General features: G+C 40.3%; 1 protein-coding gene across 1 annotated transcript in view; it reads right to left on the bottom strand.

Annotated features, from left to right (window-relative positions):
• STAC (SH3 and cysteine rich domain) overlaps positions 1–17,596 on the bottom strand; it is a 154,733-nt gene that overhangs the window by 42,851 nt on the left and 94,286 nt on the right. Inside the window, exons 5-6 of the mRNA XM_032269715.1 lie at positions 17,021–17,136; positions 11,347–11,425 (exon numbers count right to left, since the gene is read on the bottom strand). Of these exons, the coding sequence (XP_032125606.1) occupies positions 11,347–11,425; positions 17,021–17,136 (195 nt within the window). The remainder of the gene's footprint in view (positions 1–11,346; positions 11,426–17,020; positions 17,137–17,596) is intronic.

Genomic DNA, 17,596 nt, shown 5'->3' with positions numbered 1-17,596 from the left:
TCTAAATATGATTCCTTAATCTATATTCAATATCTTGATTCTAGTTTCTTGAAAATATCTACATTCTACTTAAGCTTTAAACTTCAAAATATTTCCTTGATTTCTTATTGTCAATGTACTGGGGCTATTATATGGTTTTTCTTTTAGTTTATTCTTGGGAAGTACAATTTTCTTCCTCTTGTATTTAAGTATCCACTCTGCAGCCTTCGATAGCGGACAAGCTTTCACAAAATGGGCAGGAAGGCCGGGCATGGTGGCTCACGCTTATAATCCGAGACTTTGGGAGGCCAAGGTGGGCAGATCACTTGAGGTCAGGAGTTTAAGACCAGTGTGGCCAACTTGGTGAAACCCCATTTCTACTAAAATACAAAAATTAGCTGATTGTGGTGGCACGTGTCTGTAATCCCAGCTACTTGGGAGGCTGAGGCAGGAGGATCACTTGAGCCTGGTGGGAGGTGGAGGTTGCAGTGAGCTGAGATCTCACCACTATATTCCAGCCTGGGCAACAGAGCAAGACTCCATCTAAAACAAAAAACAAAAAACAAAAAAAAAAAAACCAAAAAACAAAATGGCCAGGAGTTTTCATTGTCCACATACCCAGCTGTGGGAGGTCCGTGATGGATACTGGGACTTCTGCCTTATCTAGTTTGGTCAACCTAACCTACCTCCATGACTAATGGCATAGCTTTATCATTCTAGCTATGTGTATTTTCCTTAAACAAAAATGTGGTAAATATTTCCAAGTTTATATAATAAAGCTTTGTTGTCTAAATTACTCTACCAGTTAGATGACTTGAAATTTTAAGATTATACATTGCTGCTTTATTCTTCTCTTTGATTTGCCTTCAGATTATCAAGGAAATGTCAGCAGAGGGAGGGGAACACCATGGAAAGCTCTGAAACCTATTTCATTAGAGCACTGATGGCCTTTACTGTTCTTAAAATAGCCTCAACAACAGTGATATAGAAAACGTGTTTCAGAACAAAAGCCTCTGCAAATGTAGTAATGCTTATCAAATATCTGTTCTCCATGGCTTGTAGTTCCAGAGTTTATGATGCAATTCCATTATCCCTAGGAAGCCAATATGCAGTCTCTGGTGGAGCTCTGGTTTGTAAGTAACCAGAAAATGAAGCCCTGATTCTGTGAGTCTCATTTGTCTCAATATTTGGCCACTCAGCTTGATGTGTACCAGTCTAAAAAGAGTACAGATTAACAAAACCTTTTTCTGGTATTGTGTGACTGTCTGAAATCCTACTGTAAACACGTGATTCCCTAAGTATAAAACTGGACACCTGTAAAAGAATATTAAATATTTGAATGGGAATATAAAGAGAATCTTCCTAGAAAATTCCTGATTTGGACTAAAAGGGCATCTACATAAAGTGCACACACAATGTTCAGTGTGGATTGACTTTACAATTTTGTAACTTCACATTGTTTTAATTTTCTACTGAATCTCCCTCTGGCCAGCTGGCTCAAAATGTGTACCATCTTCGTAAACTTTGCTGAAAAATATTTGAAGTAACCTCAAATATGTTTTCAGATGTACGGTTGCAAGCAGGAATGGAAGGGTGCAAAAATAATTTTTAAAACCTATTCCAACCATTTCTAAAACTTTGATTTAAAGGAAGGGGAGAAGAGAAAGGTAACTATCAAAAACATATCATGTACCTTTTACTTTTGGTGCTTTAAATTATTTCATGAAAAATAATTTGGTTGTTTATTTCACCCATAACAAGTATTCAAAGAATATGTCCATTATGTAGGTATAATTTCTAATGCTACAGAAGCAAAATGAACCTTTAGTTCTTACCACATTCCCAAAGAACTTTCTTCTTTTCCCATCCTATATGCTGTCTTTTGTTTTTTACCTTGCAGACCTGTGAGACCCAAGACCACTGTGTTTTTTAGTTAGATTATTATTTTTTTAACCTAATGCAGCAAGTTACGATCCTGGATTACCTGATGTGAACCCAAATTTGCATCCCTGGAATAAGTTCAACTTGGTAATCATATAATGTCTTTTGGAACTACTTTATAGGTTCAGTTTATTAAGATTTTGCTTGAGATCTCTGCATCTGTATTCAAGAGAAAGACTGGCCAGTGATTTTCCTTTTTCATGTCATCCTTGTTTGGGTTTAAAGTCAGTGTAATCCTAGCCTGATAAACTGAGTTGGAGAATGCTGCTGTCCTTCTTCCTTGCTACTTCTTGTTTCTCTGAAATAGCTTATGTAATCTGAAAATTTTCTCTTCCTTAAATGTTTGGTAGAATTTACTTGTAAAGCTGTTCAGGCCTGGCATTGTCATAGTGTAAAATTTAAAATATTGATTCAGCTTCTATAAGTATTATAAACAAATTTATGCTTCCTATTACTATTTCTTGAGTCATGCTTTAATCATTGATATCTTTTTTTATATCTGCCCATTTAAAAAATGTTTTAAAATACATTGGCATTCAGTTGGTTATAAAATTCTCTGGTTTTCTTTCCAATCTCTGTTATGTTTCCCTTTTTCGTAGTGATTTTTGTTTCAATAAAACAAAAATCTCTTTTATCTTAAAAAATCATTAGAGATTGTAATTTTGTTTAAAAAACACTCAAGATTTATTGATCTTTGTAATTTAATAATTTCCTCTCTTGTCTTTATTATTGCCTTCTGATTTTTTGTTAATTCTATTTCATTTTCTGACTTCTTAAGTATAATGCTTAGATTATTACTTTTCAGACTTTGTTATTTTTTAACCATCATTTTAAAGCTAACTACTCAAATCCCAACTTTAACATTTTTGATATGTGTTGTTTTGATATGTTTTCATTCTTATTTAACTTTAAATATATTCCAGTCTTTATTATGAATTCCTTTAACATATGATTTTTTTGTTTTTTTGGTTTTTTTTTTTTTTTGAGACGGAGTCTAGCTCTGTCCCCAGGCTGGAGTGCAGTGGCGCAAACTCAGCTCACTGCAACTTCCGCCTCCCCGGTTCAACTGATTCTTCTGCCTCAGCCTCCCGAGTAGCTGGGACCACAGGCACGTGCCACCATGCCCTGCTATTTTTTGTATTTTTAGTAGAGACGGGGTTTCACCCTGTTGACCAGGATGGTCTCGATCTCTTGACCTCATGATCCGCCCACTTCGGCCTCCCAAAGTGATGGGATTACAGGCGTGAGCCACTGCGCCCGGCCAGTTTTGTTTTTTTGCTTTGTTTCTGAGACAGGATCTTGCCCTGTCGCCCAGGCTGGAGTGGCATGGCACAATTACACCTCACTGCAGCCTCAATCTTCCAGGTTCAAGTGATTCTTCCCCCTAGGCTTTCAGAGTTGCTGGACCATAGATATGTGCCACCCTGCCTGGCTAATTATTTTAAGTTTTGTGTAGAGACAGAGTCTCCCTAAATTGCCTAGGCTGGCCTTGAAATCCTAGCCTCAAATGATCCTCCCACCTTGACCTCCCAAAGTATTGGGATTACAGGTGTGAGCCACCATGCCCAGCCAAGCTATAAACATTTTAGAAGTGTTTTTGTTTCACAAGTTATTGGTTTTCCTAGTTTTCTTTTGACTATTGATTTCTATCTTAATTGCACTTTGGTCACAAAGATGTATTCTACATAATAATTCTGTGAAATTCATGAAATTTGCTTTCTGACCAAGTGAGTGATCAGTATTTTAAATCATTCTGTGTGTTCTTTTTGAAATTAATTTTAAGTTCAGGGGTACATGTGCATATTTGTCACACATGTAAACATGTGCCATGGTGGTTTGCTGTACCTATTAACCCATCACCTAGGCATTAAGCCCAGCATTCATTAGCTATTTTTCCTAATACCCTCCCTCTCCCTACCCCACTCCTCCAACGGGCCCCAGTGTGTGTTGTTCCCTTCCCTGGGTCCATGTGTTCTCATTGTTCAGCTCCTACTTATAAGTGAGAACATGTGGTGTTTGGTTTTCTGTTTCTGTGTTGGTTTGTTGAGGGTAATGGCTTCCAGCTCCATCCATGTTCCTGCAAAGGACATGATCTTATTCCTTTTTATGGCTGCATAGTATTCCATGGCATGTATGTGCCATATGTGTTCTTAAAAGGAATGTGACTCTTCTACTTGTTACATGGAATGTCCTTTTTAGGTCAATTAGATTAGGATTGTCAAATATGTCAGCAAATCCTCTATATCGGTACAGAATCTTTTTGTCTATCTGATTTGCCAATAACTGAGAGGCATCTTAAAATCACTCACTAATTTGGAATAATTTTTGTCAATTTCTCCTTGAGTTTCTATCAGTTTTCAGGCTATGTATTAGGTATACACAAGTGTAGAATTTATATCTTCTGATGAAGTGAACATGACCATGTAAATAACACTTTTAAACTCTGTAATGCTTTCTTGGTCTTAAAGTCAATTTTCACACATTAATACAGCTGTATAATTTTTTTGCTTAATATTTGCCTGTGATTGCCCCTTTGTTTCTAGATCTGAAAAGTTATTCAATCTGCCTATGTGTTTCTTTTCCCCTCTGCAGAAAGTTAAAAAAACCAAAACAAAACCCTTTGTTTTTAACTTCAGTGTCCTTATGTTTTAGATATTTGTAAGCAGGATATAGGTCATTTAAAAAATCTGGTCTGAAAACCTTTATCTTTTACCTGGAGTGCTTACCTCGGTTTACGTCTGTTTTGATCACCGATACGCTGGGATTCCTGCCCAACATTTTCTTTTGTATTTGTCCCAAATTTTCTAGGCTTTTCCTTCTGTTTTGCCACTTTCCATCCCTTCTTTTGCTTTTTGAATTGATTTTTTTCTCCTCCTCATCATTCCATTTGACTCCCTTTCTGGTTTGGAAGGTGGAATCTATTTTTTTATTCCTTTAGCAGTCATCTTAGAAATTTTAGGGGTTATGTTTTAACAAAACCAAAAGTGAAATAATATATCTAATCTCCTCCCAAGCAACACGTGCATCTTTGAATGCCCACTTCCCACATAAAGTCAGCATTTTAGCTAATATTTTATTAACAACTTTTTTTCCCCATTTATTTATTTTATTGCATTTTAGGTTTTGGGGTACATGTGAAGAACATGCAAAATTGTTGCATAGGTACACACGTGGCAGTGTGATTTGCTGCCTTCCTCCCCATCACCTACATCTGGCATTTCTCCCCTTGCTATCTCTCCCCAGCCCCACCCCCCACTGTCCCTCCCCTATTTCCCCCCAACTGACCCCAGTGTGTAGTGCCCCAAATGCCCATCGACGATAGACTGCATAGGGAAAATGGGGCACATATACACCATGGAATATTATGCAGCCATCAAAAATGATGAGTTTGGGTCCTTTGTAGGGACATGGATGAACCTGGAAACCATCATTCTCAGCAAACTGACAGAAGAGCAGAAGATCAAACAACTTTTAAAAAACATAATTTAAAAAATGTATCCAGTGTTTGCTTAGATTTAACCACATGTTTACCACTTTCTTTGCTCTTTATTTTTTCTTACTTTTCAGTCTTTCCATTGAGGTCATATGTTCCTCTTTGAAGTACATCTTTTAAAAATGTTTTGAATATTGGTCTTTTTTAATTGAACTGTAAATGCAGTTTTTGTCTGAAAAACATGTTATCGAAAGATAGTTTTGCTTCATTTGCAATTCTAGGTACTTTTCTTTCTACAAACTGAAGATATCACTCTACTGTTATTTCACTTCTATTGTAATTTGTAAGAAGTAAGTCTAATTTTCATTTCTTTATATGTAACCTGTCTTTTGAACTGGATTTTATGCTTTCTTTCATCTCTGAAATTCTACAGTTTCACTAACATATGTCTAGGTATAGATTTCTAAATTTAAGGAATAATGTCTTTAATCAATTCCAGAAAATTATCCACAAGTATGTTCTTAAATATTGCCTTTCTCACATTCTCTCTTTGTCTCTCTCTCTTTTTGAGATAAGGTCTGGTGCTCTCCCGGTCTGGAGTAAAGTGGCATAATCATGGCTCACTGTAGCTTCAATCTCCCAGGCTCAAACAATTCTCCTACCTCAGCCTCCCAGCTAGCTGGGGTTACAGACAGGTACCATCACGCCTGGCTAATTTTTGTATTTTTTGTAAAGATGGGGTTTTACCACGTTTCCCACACTGGTCTCAAACTCCTCGGCTCAAGCAATTCTCCCTCCTCGGCTTCCCAAAGTGGTGAGATTACAGGTGTGAGCAACCCAACCGTGCCTGGGGCCCCATTCTCTCTTTCTGTACTTCTAAATTGTCAGTTAGATGGCATGTTGGACTTATTCCTCTTCCATGTCACTGTAACTCTCACAAATTCCACTGCTTTGTCTTCCTGGCTATAACCTACTATTTCTTTGTATCTGTATTTTAGGGAAGTAATTCTTTCTTTATGCCTAATATGCTGTTAAACCCATCAACCAAATTTCTACTTCAAAAAAATCCTAGAAGTTCGATTTGATTTTCCTCATGTTTGCCTGTTTACTTTTGATAGTCTCTTATTCCTTTGTTATGTTTTCTAGTTCATTTTTAACATATTAAATGTATGCAACTATATAGTCATCTATTTCTTCATTTAGTAATTCTGACATGTACAGTCTTGAAAATTTGACCATAAAATTGGTTGCTTCTGCTAATACTCATGATGGTTCATTTTCTCATGTGCTTTGTGAGTTTTGATTGTTAGCTTCTGTTCTTTGAAAGTTCATTTGTGGGAATTTTTTGAGGTCTGGTTTAAAATTTTTTTCCTCTAGAGAGGGTTTACATTTTTTCTGGCAAATGCCTGGTGATGTTACTGCACCTGGGCCACTTGAAGCTAAATTAAACTAAAATTTCATATTTGCTCTGAAGCTAGTATGAATTCAGGCCCTAAAACCCAAGTAAGAAGACTTTGTTTCTTTCTTTCCTCTTCTCTGTCCTTTCTTCCCTCCCTCCCTCTCTTTCCTTTACCTGTCTCTCTTTCTCTCTCCTCCCTACCTTTTTGTTTCCTTTCTTTTCCATCTAAGTTAAGGCTAACACTCTGCAGGGAATTCTTTTTGTCCAGTGATCCTAGGGTACCTTTTGGGGTATTAATATTTTTCAAAAGGGCCTTTCATGCAACCGAATACCCAGGCCATTCCCCATTTTATCCTCTATTGTTCATTAATGGGGCCTCTTATTTCCCACGCCAAGGTCCTAGGGATGTGCACAGTAAACATTGGCCTTTACCTGCTTATATCTCTGAATTCATGTTTTATTGTCATTCCTAGACGCTAAGGAATTGCCTTATTTGCTGCCAGCTCAGGAATGCATTAACTAGAAATTTTAAAAAACTATTTATCTTAACAGTTTTAGGAATGCTAAACTGGGAAAAATTCCTCTGAATATCCAGTTCTCCACATTGCTGGAAAGGGAATCTTCTGTTCAAGTTTAACAAGATCTTTACCTGAACTTGATACAAAGCATGTGTCGCACAAACATACCACAGATAATTGCATCTGTAATTTAGAAATTATCCACTGGAGTGGTACCAAAACCAGAGGCACCTGCCTACTTAACCTTTAAAATATCTGCTCTTTTTTTTTGTAATGCCTTAAAATTTGAGTTATTGAATTAATACATGCTAAAGACTAGTGTACACTTTCCAGATCTAATCTTGCCTTTTTTTTTGGAACAAAATTTCTTTGCTTTAGTGCAAAGTGAGGTAATATTCGATTTTGTAATATCCTTAAGTGGCTGAGGATATTTTGTAATATCCTTAAGGGCTGGATTAATCCAGCCCTGTTTGAAGAAAATTCTAGGAATTTGTATTGCTTATGTCCTCTTCTGTCTGTTTCTCTTCCAGGAAAATTATGATCACATACAGTCATTCTGAAATGCAATTATTGAAGGCAGCCAATAACATTATTATTTGCCATTTGGAGCTGAAATAGGCAGGCCGGATTTTACTTCAGGGGAGATTTTACTTCTCTCTTTGCTCATTACTTTGTTATGAGTAAAGTTTCTAGCAGTTAAGCGAAAGGTGAAGACCAGCAATTTTCCCCATGTATATTTATGATGCATCCAGGAATAGTGTTCAAAACAACAGTCAGAAACACTCAGACCTGCCAAGGATCATTTATAAGAGAGAAAGCAGAGACTGTACTCTTAGCAGTAAGGAAATTCGTGTGAACTGTACTTCCCTCCAAGGTGGCTCTGGAGATATTCCTGAAGGAATTTGACATGATACCTGGCTGTAAGAAATAACACCTGTATGCACTGCATATTTTTTAAGACATAAATGAAACATGTAATGCAGAACCGGTTGTGACTGGAATCCACACACTGCTTCTGAATTCCTTCCTTGCATGACTGAGAAGATATGTGGGAACTTGAACCACATATATAGAGTGTTTTCTCCAAGTTGCTTCTCAAACTGCATGGACAGGACATTAAAGCCAGTCAAAGAAAGTGTTTTGAAGCCAACGGCTGCATAATTAATCAGCCTAGCTTCTCAGGGTGCATTGTAGAGAAAACTATCGCTGATCAAAAGAATTGTTAATATATCTCTGACACTTTTTGGAAGTTTATTGCTTGCTAAGTTCTTTCAACAGATCTCTTTGAATAAGGCTGTGAAAATGCCCCTTAACATAGAAGACATGGAAAATGATCAACTTGGTGTCTTTGTGTGCACGACTCTGTGACTTAGATTCCTAATCTATACGGGGTGTATTGTGGTGTGCATGTGTGAGTGTTGGAGGGGAGAGAATTGGACTAAGTGACCTCTAATCCTACTTCTTAAACTTTAGTGACCCTTTGAACCACAGATTCATAGGCAGATTCCGATTCAGCAGGTCTGGAATGGCCTGATACTTGGTATTTCTAACAGGCTTTCAAAGGATGCTCATGTGAGCATTTAGAGTAGTGAGGCTCTACCTGCATCTCTGACACTTTATGACTGTATGACGGCTTTGTTAATAGCAGCGATGCTACATATCAGTGATTGCTAAATATAGCTCTCCCCATTATAAAATCCTATTAAGGACCACCTTTTGAGAGAAGAAATCCTCAGTGTAAATTGAGTCCTAACTCCTCAAAGAATTGGTGAGCAACAGCATAGAAAGAGCCAGACCAGGATGACTGAGGCAGAGAGTTAAGCAGTGAGCACATGCTGGGCATACTTTTGAGAAGCAGCAGATAGAATTTGCTGACGGATTAGATATGAGGTGTGAGAGGAAGAAGGAGTCAGGGCTTATGTCAAAGACTTTGGCCTAATCAACTGGTTGAATGGAGTTCCTGTTTACTGAGCAGAGACAGTTGTGGAAAGAGCCAGGCTGGATGTGTGGCTGGGTGAGGGGATCGAGAGTAATGTTTGGGTACGTTAACTTTAAGATGACTATTCTGCATTCAGATGGCAATGTCCAATAGGCGATAGGCATGTGGAGGGAGCAAGGAAGCCTAATACTGGAGATGAAGTTTGACTCATCAATGTATGGATAGTATTTATATTCATTATCTCATCCAAAGATCATCAGAACCCTGTGGATTTGGTGTTACTATCTTCATTTTAGAGATGAGGTGATTGAAGCACAGAGAAGCTAGGTCACTGGCTTCAGGATCGCATGATCCTTAAGTGACGTCTAGCAGTCTGCCTCCAGAGCAAAGATGGGCCAAAGACCAAATGTTTCCAGTGAAGTTGGTGAGGAGGAGGCCAGCAGTGATGTGGGGGGGAAGAGTGTCAGGGAAGGAGGAAGGCAGAGGTCAGACTCAGGACTGGGCAGCTGACCACACTTGAAGCATTAACATGCAAGTCTCTGGTGAGTCAGATCTCCAGATACTGAAACTCTAGAAACTCTAGGTTGCTGTTTAAATTCAGTTGCTGGTCCTGCAATACCAGACAGTTGGGCTGCGGTGGCCCTGCTGGGCTGCTGACCACTATGAGGTTCGCCTTGAAGCCAGCACACTCCACTTTGTCTTTCTAAATGGCACTGCTAAGTGCTCAGTGATTGTTTGCGTTATCTAAAAGTACAGCTTTCCCCATGTGATGCCAAAGAATCCTTACCCCTGTGTTGAGCTTTAGCAGATGTGTGTGGGCCTGGCAAGGGAGGAGGGGGCAGGGTGAACGCTGGCGCTTATTTAGGAAGGAAAGTCATGGGGCAGCTGAGCACATGGCGCCTTGTGGGAATCACACAGGCACAGTCCTTACTAGAGAAGAGACATAAATGAATTCCCAGAGCGAAGGAAGTGAAAGCGATATCTCATCAGACAGCTGTTGACAAAACAGCTATGTGGCATTGAATGAAGAATTTCTGCATCCAGGCTGGACAAGGCAGGGGCTGGGATTGGAGCTTGGAGCTGAATGACATGAGAATTTCAGCTCAAGTTAACAATGTAATGCAGGTCCTGCGGGACTGTGACTGATACACTTTTGCTGTTGACAGTAAATGCTTCATAAATATTTTTTGATAAACAAGTGAAGGTTAAGCAGTTATTGATGTCAAAAAGACTCAGGAAGAATACATCTGTAAAGGTCTGGTCACATGCCTTTAAGCTCTGGATCACGAGGTGGCTCTTTCTTAATGTCAGCAAGTGAACATACGAAGTTAGCGTTTAACAAACATTTTACAAATTATTATAACTAAGGCATAAACGAGTAGAAGATTAAATAATTATAATACAGAATGTTTGGCTGGGTTGTACATATTAGTTCTTTTAGCTTCTTCGTTGTCTCTGCTGGGGAAGGAGCCAAGTGTGAGGGTCACACTCCTCCGCCTGGACCCACCACCACTTGGCTTCAGGCACAAGCTAGCTTCTCTGTGGTATGGTTTGCTAATTTAACCTGCCTCAGTGGGGATAATGACGTATTCACAAAAAGCTCTGGAAGTGACTCTTAAACCTCGATAGAGCTCAGTATATATATATATATATACTGAGCTCTATTGAAATATATACTCTATAAAATATATACTCACTATATATATTATATATACTCATATAATATATATGAGTATATGTACTCATATATATGATATATACTCATATAATAGTAAATATGATATATATATAATATATACTCATATATTATATATAATATATATTCATATATGACTCATTATATCTGTATATATACTCTCATGGAGCATGGAGTATATATATATTCACATATATAATATGTACTCACATATATAATATATACTCTTTATAAGAGTGTATATACATATATAATGTGTATATATATACTCCATACATTGCTCCAGAAACAATGCTCACTTTCCCTCCAGAACATTGAACACTTGCCCTGATTAAATTCCAGAGCTAGCAGAGAAAGCAAGGCAACTGGAAATCAGCTTGACCGGCCCGCTGACCCCGACTCACGTGATCACATTGGTGCTGTGCCAGCCCCCTCACTCACCACTGTTGCTGCGTTTCCTTAGGTCACACCCGCCTCCTGGCCCATCGGCTTCCTCAGGAACCTCCACAAGATCTGAAGTCTTGGGGGAAAGAGAAAAGAGCATGGGATGAGCAATGTTATGTCTGTGAGGCAACTGAACAGGGATTTTGGTGTCAGCAAGAGAGCTTAGGTAGAATTTGCGTGACACATAAGGACCCGGTGATTGCTGTCCTGGCTGTTTGGCTAACTTTGGAGGAAGCTATGTCCACTCATGGGCACTGTACCTCCCTTCAGGTGCCTGTGGCAGGCTCAGGCTTGGCAGTGGTAGGTACTCAGTGAGTGCTGAGTGAATGCCTAGAAGCACAGGCCACAGCCAGGAATAGGCAACAGAGAGAAATCAGAAATCCTGCCCACATCCTATCGCTGAAAATATTCAGTGAAACTCTATCTCTTTCTATAGGTGTTCTAAATACAAGTTTTAGAGAATGGGATGTCCTATGGAGGCATGCACTACTTAGGTACAAGTTAAATATCATTCCCGTTGTGGCAAAATTAATTGTTTTAATAAAATGTATCCTGACTTTTTAAAGTAAATCACAATCATTCTTCCACTTAGGTTACAGAAATAACAAGAACAAAAACAACAACAATGACAATAACATCACTCTAAATAGCTAATGGTGCCTCATCATTTACCATGTAGTGTTTTTAAGGACTTTATAGATACCATCTCATTTACTGCCCAAATTAATCCTATGATAGACCAATTTTTCAGAGAGAAATGTGAAGCCCAGAGAGAATCAGTAGCTCTATTTGAGGCCCCATAGTGATACGTGGTGGAGCTGGGGCTGTGAATCCCAGGTGTTGCCTCCAGAGCTTGTGCTCATAAGTACTGTGCTTCATTCCTTGGTGCGCTAGAGCATCTCCATGGGCTGGTGAGAGTCTCACGCTTACCACACTGGTGGCATGAAATGGATCACTGTAGGAGTTGTACTCCATGGAATTGGCAAATGCCACAAATCAGGGTCCAGCTGGTGGTTAAACATTTACCAGCACACCACTGAGTGCCTCTTTCAAAGGGCTAGGTAAGCCAGCTCTGTCTACCTGGCTCTGTCCTCTTCAAAAGAGGAATTTAGGGGGCCTCTGAGGACTGTCATAAATATATATATACGCATATATACATAATATATATATAAATAATATATATATACACATAAGATATATAAATATATACATATGCATATATATTTATATATCATATATGTTATATGTTATATGTATATGTGTGTGTGTATATATATATATTTATGAGTGTCCTCAGAGGCCCCTTTTGAAGACGACAGAGCCAGGTAGACAGAGCTGGGTCACCTGGCCCTTTGAAAGAGGCCACCAGCTCAGAGCTGGACCCTGATTTGTAGCGTTTGCCAGTTCCATGGAGTAAAGCTCCTATGGTGATCGATTTCATGCCACCAGTGTGATACATGTATATCTGTGTATACACAGACACACACACACACACACACACACACACACACACACACGCACACACACATATATTGCGAAGGAGTCTCACTCTGTCACCCAGGCTGGAGTGCAGTGGCGTGATCTCAGCTCCATTTCCCAGGTTCAAGAGATTCTCCTGCCTCAGCCTCCCAAGTAGCTGGGATTGGAGGCATGTCCCACCATGCCTGGCTAATTTTTGTATTTTTAGTAGAGACAGGGTTTCCCTGTGTTAACCAGGCTCATCTTGAACTCCTGACCTCTGGTGATCTGCCTGCCTCAGCCTCCCAAAGTGCTGGGGTTACAGGTGTGAGTCACCACACCTGGCCTGAGAGTCATATTTAAAAAAGCTATTTATTTATATCTTACCAGAAAGGGACAAGTTATCTTCTAAGCTCTCTTAGCCGGCTCTAAAGCCCTTTAGTACCACCCTCCAGACGGATTTTTATTATAATTTAGCTTTAAAATTTTTTCGAACGCTGTTAATATCATGATGCAGCAGAAAGAAGAAAAAAAAGTCATAGGAATTGTAGTCACTCACACCCTGCTCCCTTTGAAGTTTACAATTTCTGTACAGAAGTTGGTTTGCAGAGAATTTCATTTATGTTAATTTAATCTTACGAAACTGAAGATTATTCATAAAGTAGCCAACTAACTCCCAGAATATTGTTTGAATTTGGTTTCTTCTAGCCTTCCCAAAGCCGTCAAGCCTTTTATATTTTAGAACATTTGAATGTACATTAAGGAAAACACAACGATTTGGAAACAGCCAAGCAGTGACTTTTCAGCAACGTAAAACAAATACCTCTGCAGCCCTGGAAGAAAATAAACCCGTGGAACAAAGCTTGGCTCCATGGGAATATGTTAGCTTTAGGACATAAAAATACTAGAAATAAAAAAATAAATAAAAAATGCAAGATGCTGAAGTTCATTATTACTGACCTGCAGGCAGGAAGCAAAATCACTTTAAAGTACCAATCAATTGTTTCTGTTTTCTTCCTTTGAGGATAGTTGGACTTTGGGGAAAGAATGAAGTGACAGATACTTAGGTACAATTTGGTTTGTCTCTGTCTCCCGCAGCTCCCAGAACAATGCCTTCACAGGGCAAAGCTCCAACAAATATCTCCTGGTGGAACCAGTGCCAGTGTAAGTAGACAGTGATAAATGGACATCCCTTTGACATTCAGAAAACTATGCTTTTTGCTCCTAAAACCAGCCTGTAGGGTCCAGATGTTGCTAGAGACAAAGCCATTTTAGAGATGAGAGCAAAGTGGACATTCCCAGTTGTCCCTCTAGTGGTCTTGCTGCTTCTTAGCAGCAGCCCCAAATGAGGAGGCTGACATGTTCCTTGCCTACTATGCAATGTTTCCACGGAGGTCTGTTTGTCATAGTTCAGCAAAGCTCAGAACCATAGGAGCAGCCATCTACTGCTCGTGCGGGTAGATCGAGCCATCTCTGGGGAGCCGCCTCTGTGCAATTGCCTCGACATGCTGGCTTTTCAGTTGCCCTTCCACCAATGCCGGCCTCACACAAGCATGGGAGAGGTGTGTGCTGGAGTGGGATGACATATTGGTTCCCACCAAAGATAGCAGAAAGGCCTGTTCAGAATGCAGGTCAAGGTGGACAGAGATCTCTCTACTGCGACCAGTTTTGTTTGTGCTTTTCCTTTGATTGCTGGGTGGCATCTATAGTCTGGACTTGTAAGGGGAGATGGTTGCAGGCTGAGAGTGAGCTCTGTGTGGCTTTGGGGAGGCAACTTATTGACAGCAATGGCCCTCCTTGCCCCCCTGAGAAAGGAGTTGCCACATGGTACCTGGGGTTAGGGAGATGATTAGCATTTTTGGATCTCTGTTTCAAACTAATGGAATGTAAGTTTAGTTTGAACCTGCTGATTTTGCAATACCTGTAGGACTGGTCTGGTGCTTGGGAAAGAGGAAATAGCTAAGAGAGTCATCAGTTTTGACACGGTGCTTGGACTAAAGGAATGTGAAAGAGATCAACGAGAGTAGAAAAAGAAGACCAAGCAAAAGCAGACCCCCGGGAATGCCCGAGTTAAGGAGTTACAGGAGGACACATCAGAGAAGGAGATGGGCTGAGCAGAACAGGGAGGTACCCTTGAGTAAGTCAGGGGTTTCTAACACTGCCCAAGCATGAGTGTGTCTGGGAAATGCCCTTCTCAGGTGACATATTTGCCTTGTTAATGGATTACACCCTTGTTTAACTTCATAATAACTCAGGTTCAAAGAAAACACAGCTAAGGCCTAGATGCGTAATGAAAATGAAACAGCTGGGTGCAGTGGTATACCCCTGTGATCCCAGCTACTCAGGACACTCAGGCAGGAGGATCATTTGACTTCGGGAGTTTGAGGCCAGCCTGGACAACATAGCAAGACCCCATCTCTAAAAAAAATTTAAAAAATGACTTAAAATATAAAATGGCAACAATTTCCATTTACTGACTGTCAATTATGTCAGGCCCTGTGCTAAACATGTTATGTACTTTATCGTCACCCAACCTAAGCAGCCTTTATTTATGTATAAATCGTACCCATGTATGCTTTGCATATTTTCATGACATTTAGCACCATTTTAATCCTTCTTTCAGTAAAAGAATTAGCATTGTCTTTTGGATGCCAAGTGACAATGATCTCCTCCCTAAGGAGGTCATCAGGTATCTTAAAATGTCACACATTATCCCCTCACTGCTTTGAGGCAAAATCTACTGAAGTGAAACATTTTTCATCTTTACTGTGAAATGCCTCAGTACTCATATGACACAGTCATTATAATATCCTTAACACATGTATGCTGCATTCTCAATCTTAATAAAACAGGATGAGACGTATAAAAGTGTTATTTAAAAAAAAATGGTCAACAGTGCCACCACTGGCAGATTTCTTCACTATTGGTTTGGTCTTCAGAAATAAGTTGTGAATTCTAAGGACACAAAGCTATGTCCTCCTGTTCTTTTGCATCCCCTACAATGCTAGTAAACTGTAGACTCTTCATTCATGTCTGCTAACCGAGGAAAAGAAAGAACTATCTGACGTTAATTTTATGTACTGTAAGGGTAAAAATGTTTTTCAGTTTTTTCCTCTTAGAAATCGGTGGACGCAAGGACAGGGTTTTCCGTGAGTTTAAAGATGTCTTCACGGATAGTCAGGTGGCATTAGTCAGAGGACCTATAAACCTACCAACTTGCCTACCCAACCTACATTCCTACTCACCTGCCTACAATCTCAGATCATCTCATGACTTAACCTGCACCCAGTGAGGAAGCTGCTTCAACTCAGTCTCTGAGAACCCCTCCCAGGCCCGTGCCCTGCTCCTCTTCCCGCAATCCACCTAATCACTTGATGTTGAGAGCACTCAGTGGGGCAGACCATTTGAAGGCTCATCTGTGTCTTGCCTGGAAGCTTGCAGTCCAGTGGGGGCTGCCACAATGGAACTGATAACTAGGTGCCGGCTATCCTAAGTGGCCATGTGAAGTGGAAGGTCCTTGCCTCTTTGCTGGAGGAATGGTGGCTTTCAGCCTGGGCTGCAGAGTTGTATGTCATCTTGGCGCATTTATAGAAATTCTGGTTGAAACAACCAGAGACAAGATGATAACAGGTCACAGAGATGCATGGAACAGTCAGTTTAAGTCAGATAAGACTTAGGAGAGGTGCTTAGAAGGCTGAGTGCCCACAGAGTCATAGTTCAAGTACCTTTGAGAGGGCAGTTTGTGTGTGAAATCAAGAGGTGCCCTCTCTTAGAGAGAAAAGACAGAAGATGTGAGAAATAGCTGTGTCTTTGAACTGGAATGTAGCTACAAGGAAAACTGGGAATAGCCAGGACTTCTGAGTTGCTGACCATTGTTTGAGCCAAACATTTCTGTGTGTTGACTCATATGTCATATGTTATCTAATATCTAATATTGGAGGGTAAAGGAGAGGGGATCCCTGGGAAGGTCAAGGGGCATGAGTCCAAGGGGATGGGCTTTGGGTGGGACAGTAAAATAATCCCTGGGTGTTGACAACAGGAAGTGAAGCTTTAGTGGCTCAAAGCACTGTGGGTTTCTCTTTGGAGGGTGTCTGACTCCCTGCAGACCCACCCTCATGAGGCAGTTAGGTGGCATCCCCACATACTGCAGTGCCTGAGGCCTGCTCTACCCAAGACCACCACAGACAAACCAAGGCAGGCAGAGGACAATTACAGAGGTTCTGTGAGGTGAGTCAGAGCCGCTGCCGGAGCTGCCCTTCTTTGTCCTCTGGGCCAGGGAGGTGCCGAAGCGGAGGGTCTCGTAGACAGGGTCCACCTTATTGCCACAGGCTGCAACAGAAGAAGAAGTTCATCTGAGGAAGCTCATCTGAGAGGACCCAGCCAACTGCCTACCACGTCTCCTGGTGAACAGCACCTAAGAAGCAGGTTCTGTGCAGAGGAACTTAGCCGTTGGGTAGACAGGGCTTTTGTGGCCATGCCTTCCTCATGATGCGCCCCCACCCAGCATGCTCCTATTTGCAGGTCCTGCCATGTACTAACTAGTACTCTGCCCCCCAATTCTTCCTGATTGGGTTTCCTCTTTTGTTATTTGTCTCTAATTTCAAGGTTCTTGCAGGGACCAGCTTAGTTTCCTCTACTGGGGGGCTGTGCTCACCAAGGTACAAAGCTTTGAAACTGAAAGTTTGCAGTAGGAGGCAAGTGTTTTAGAAAGAGCTTGTCACTACTGGGCCTCATTAATTTCTAATTGAAAGCTTTCTAATTTAAAATTTCTAGTTTAAAACTTGACCCC

Source organism: Sapajus apella, unplaced genomic scaffold (assembly GCF_009761245.1).
Source record: "Sapajus apella isolate SASKATOON/1434 unplaced genomic scaffold, GSC_monkey_1.0 scaffold4, whole genome shotgun sequence".
NCBI classification, from domain to species: domain Eukaryota; kingdom Metazoa; phylum Chordata; class Mammalia; order Primates; family Cebidae; genus Sapajus; species Sapajus apella.
The sequence above is the reverse complement of the archived record's forward strand: the minus strand, read 5'-3'. Positions and strand labels throughout refer to the sequence as shown.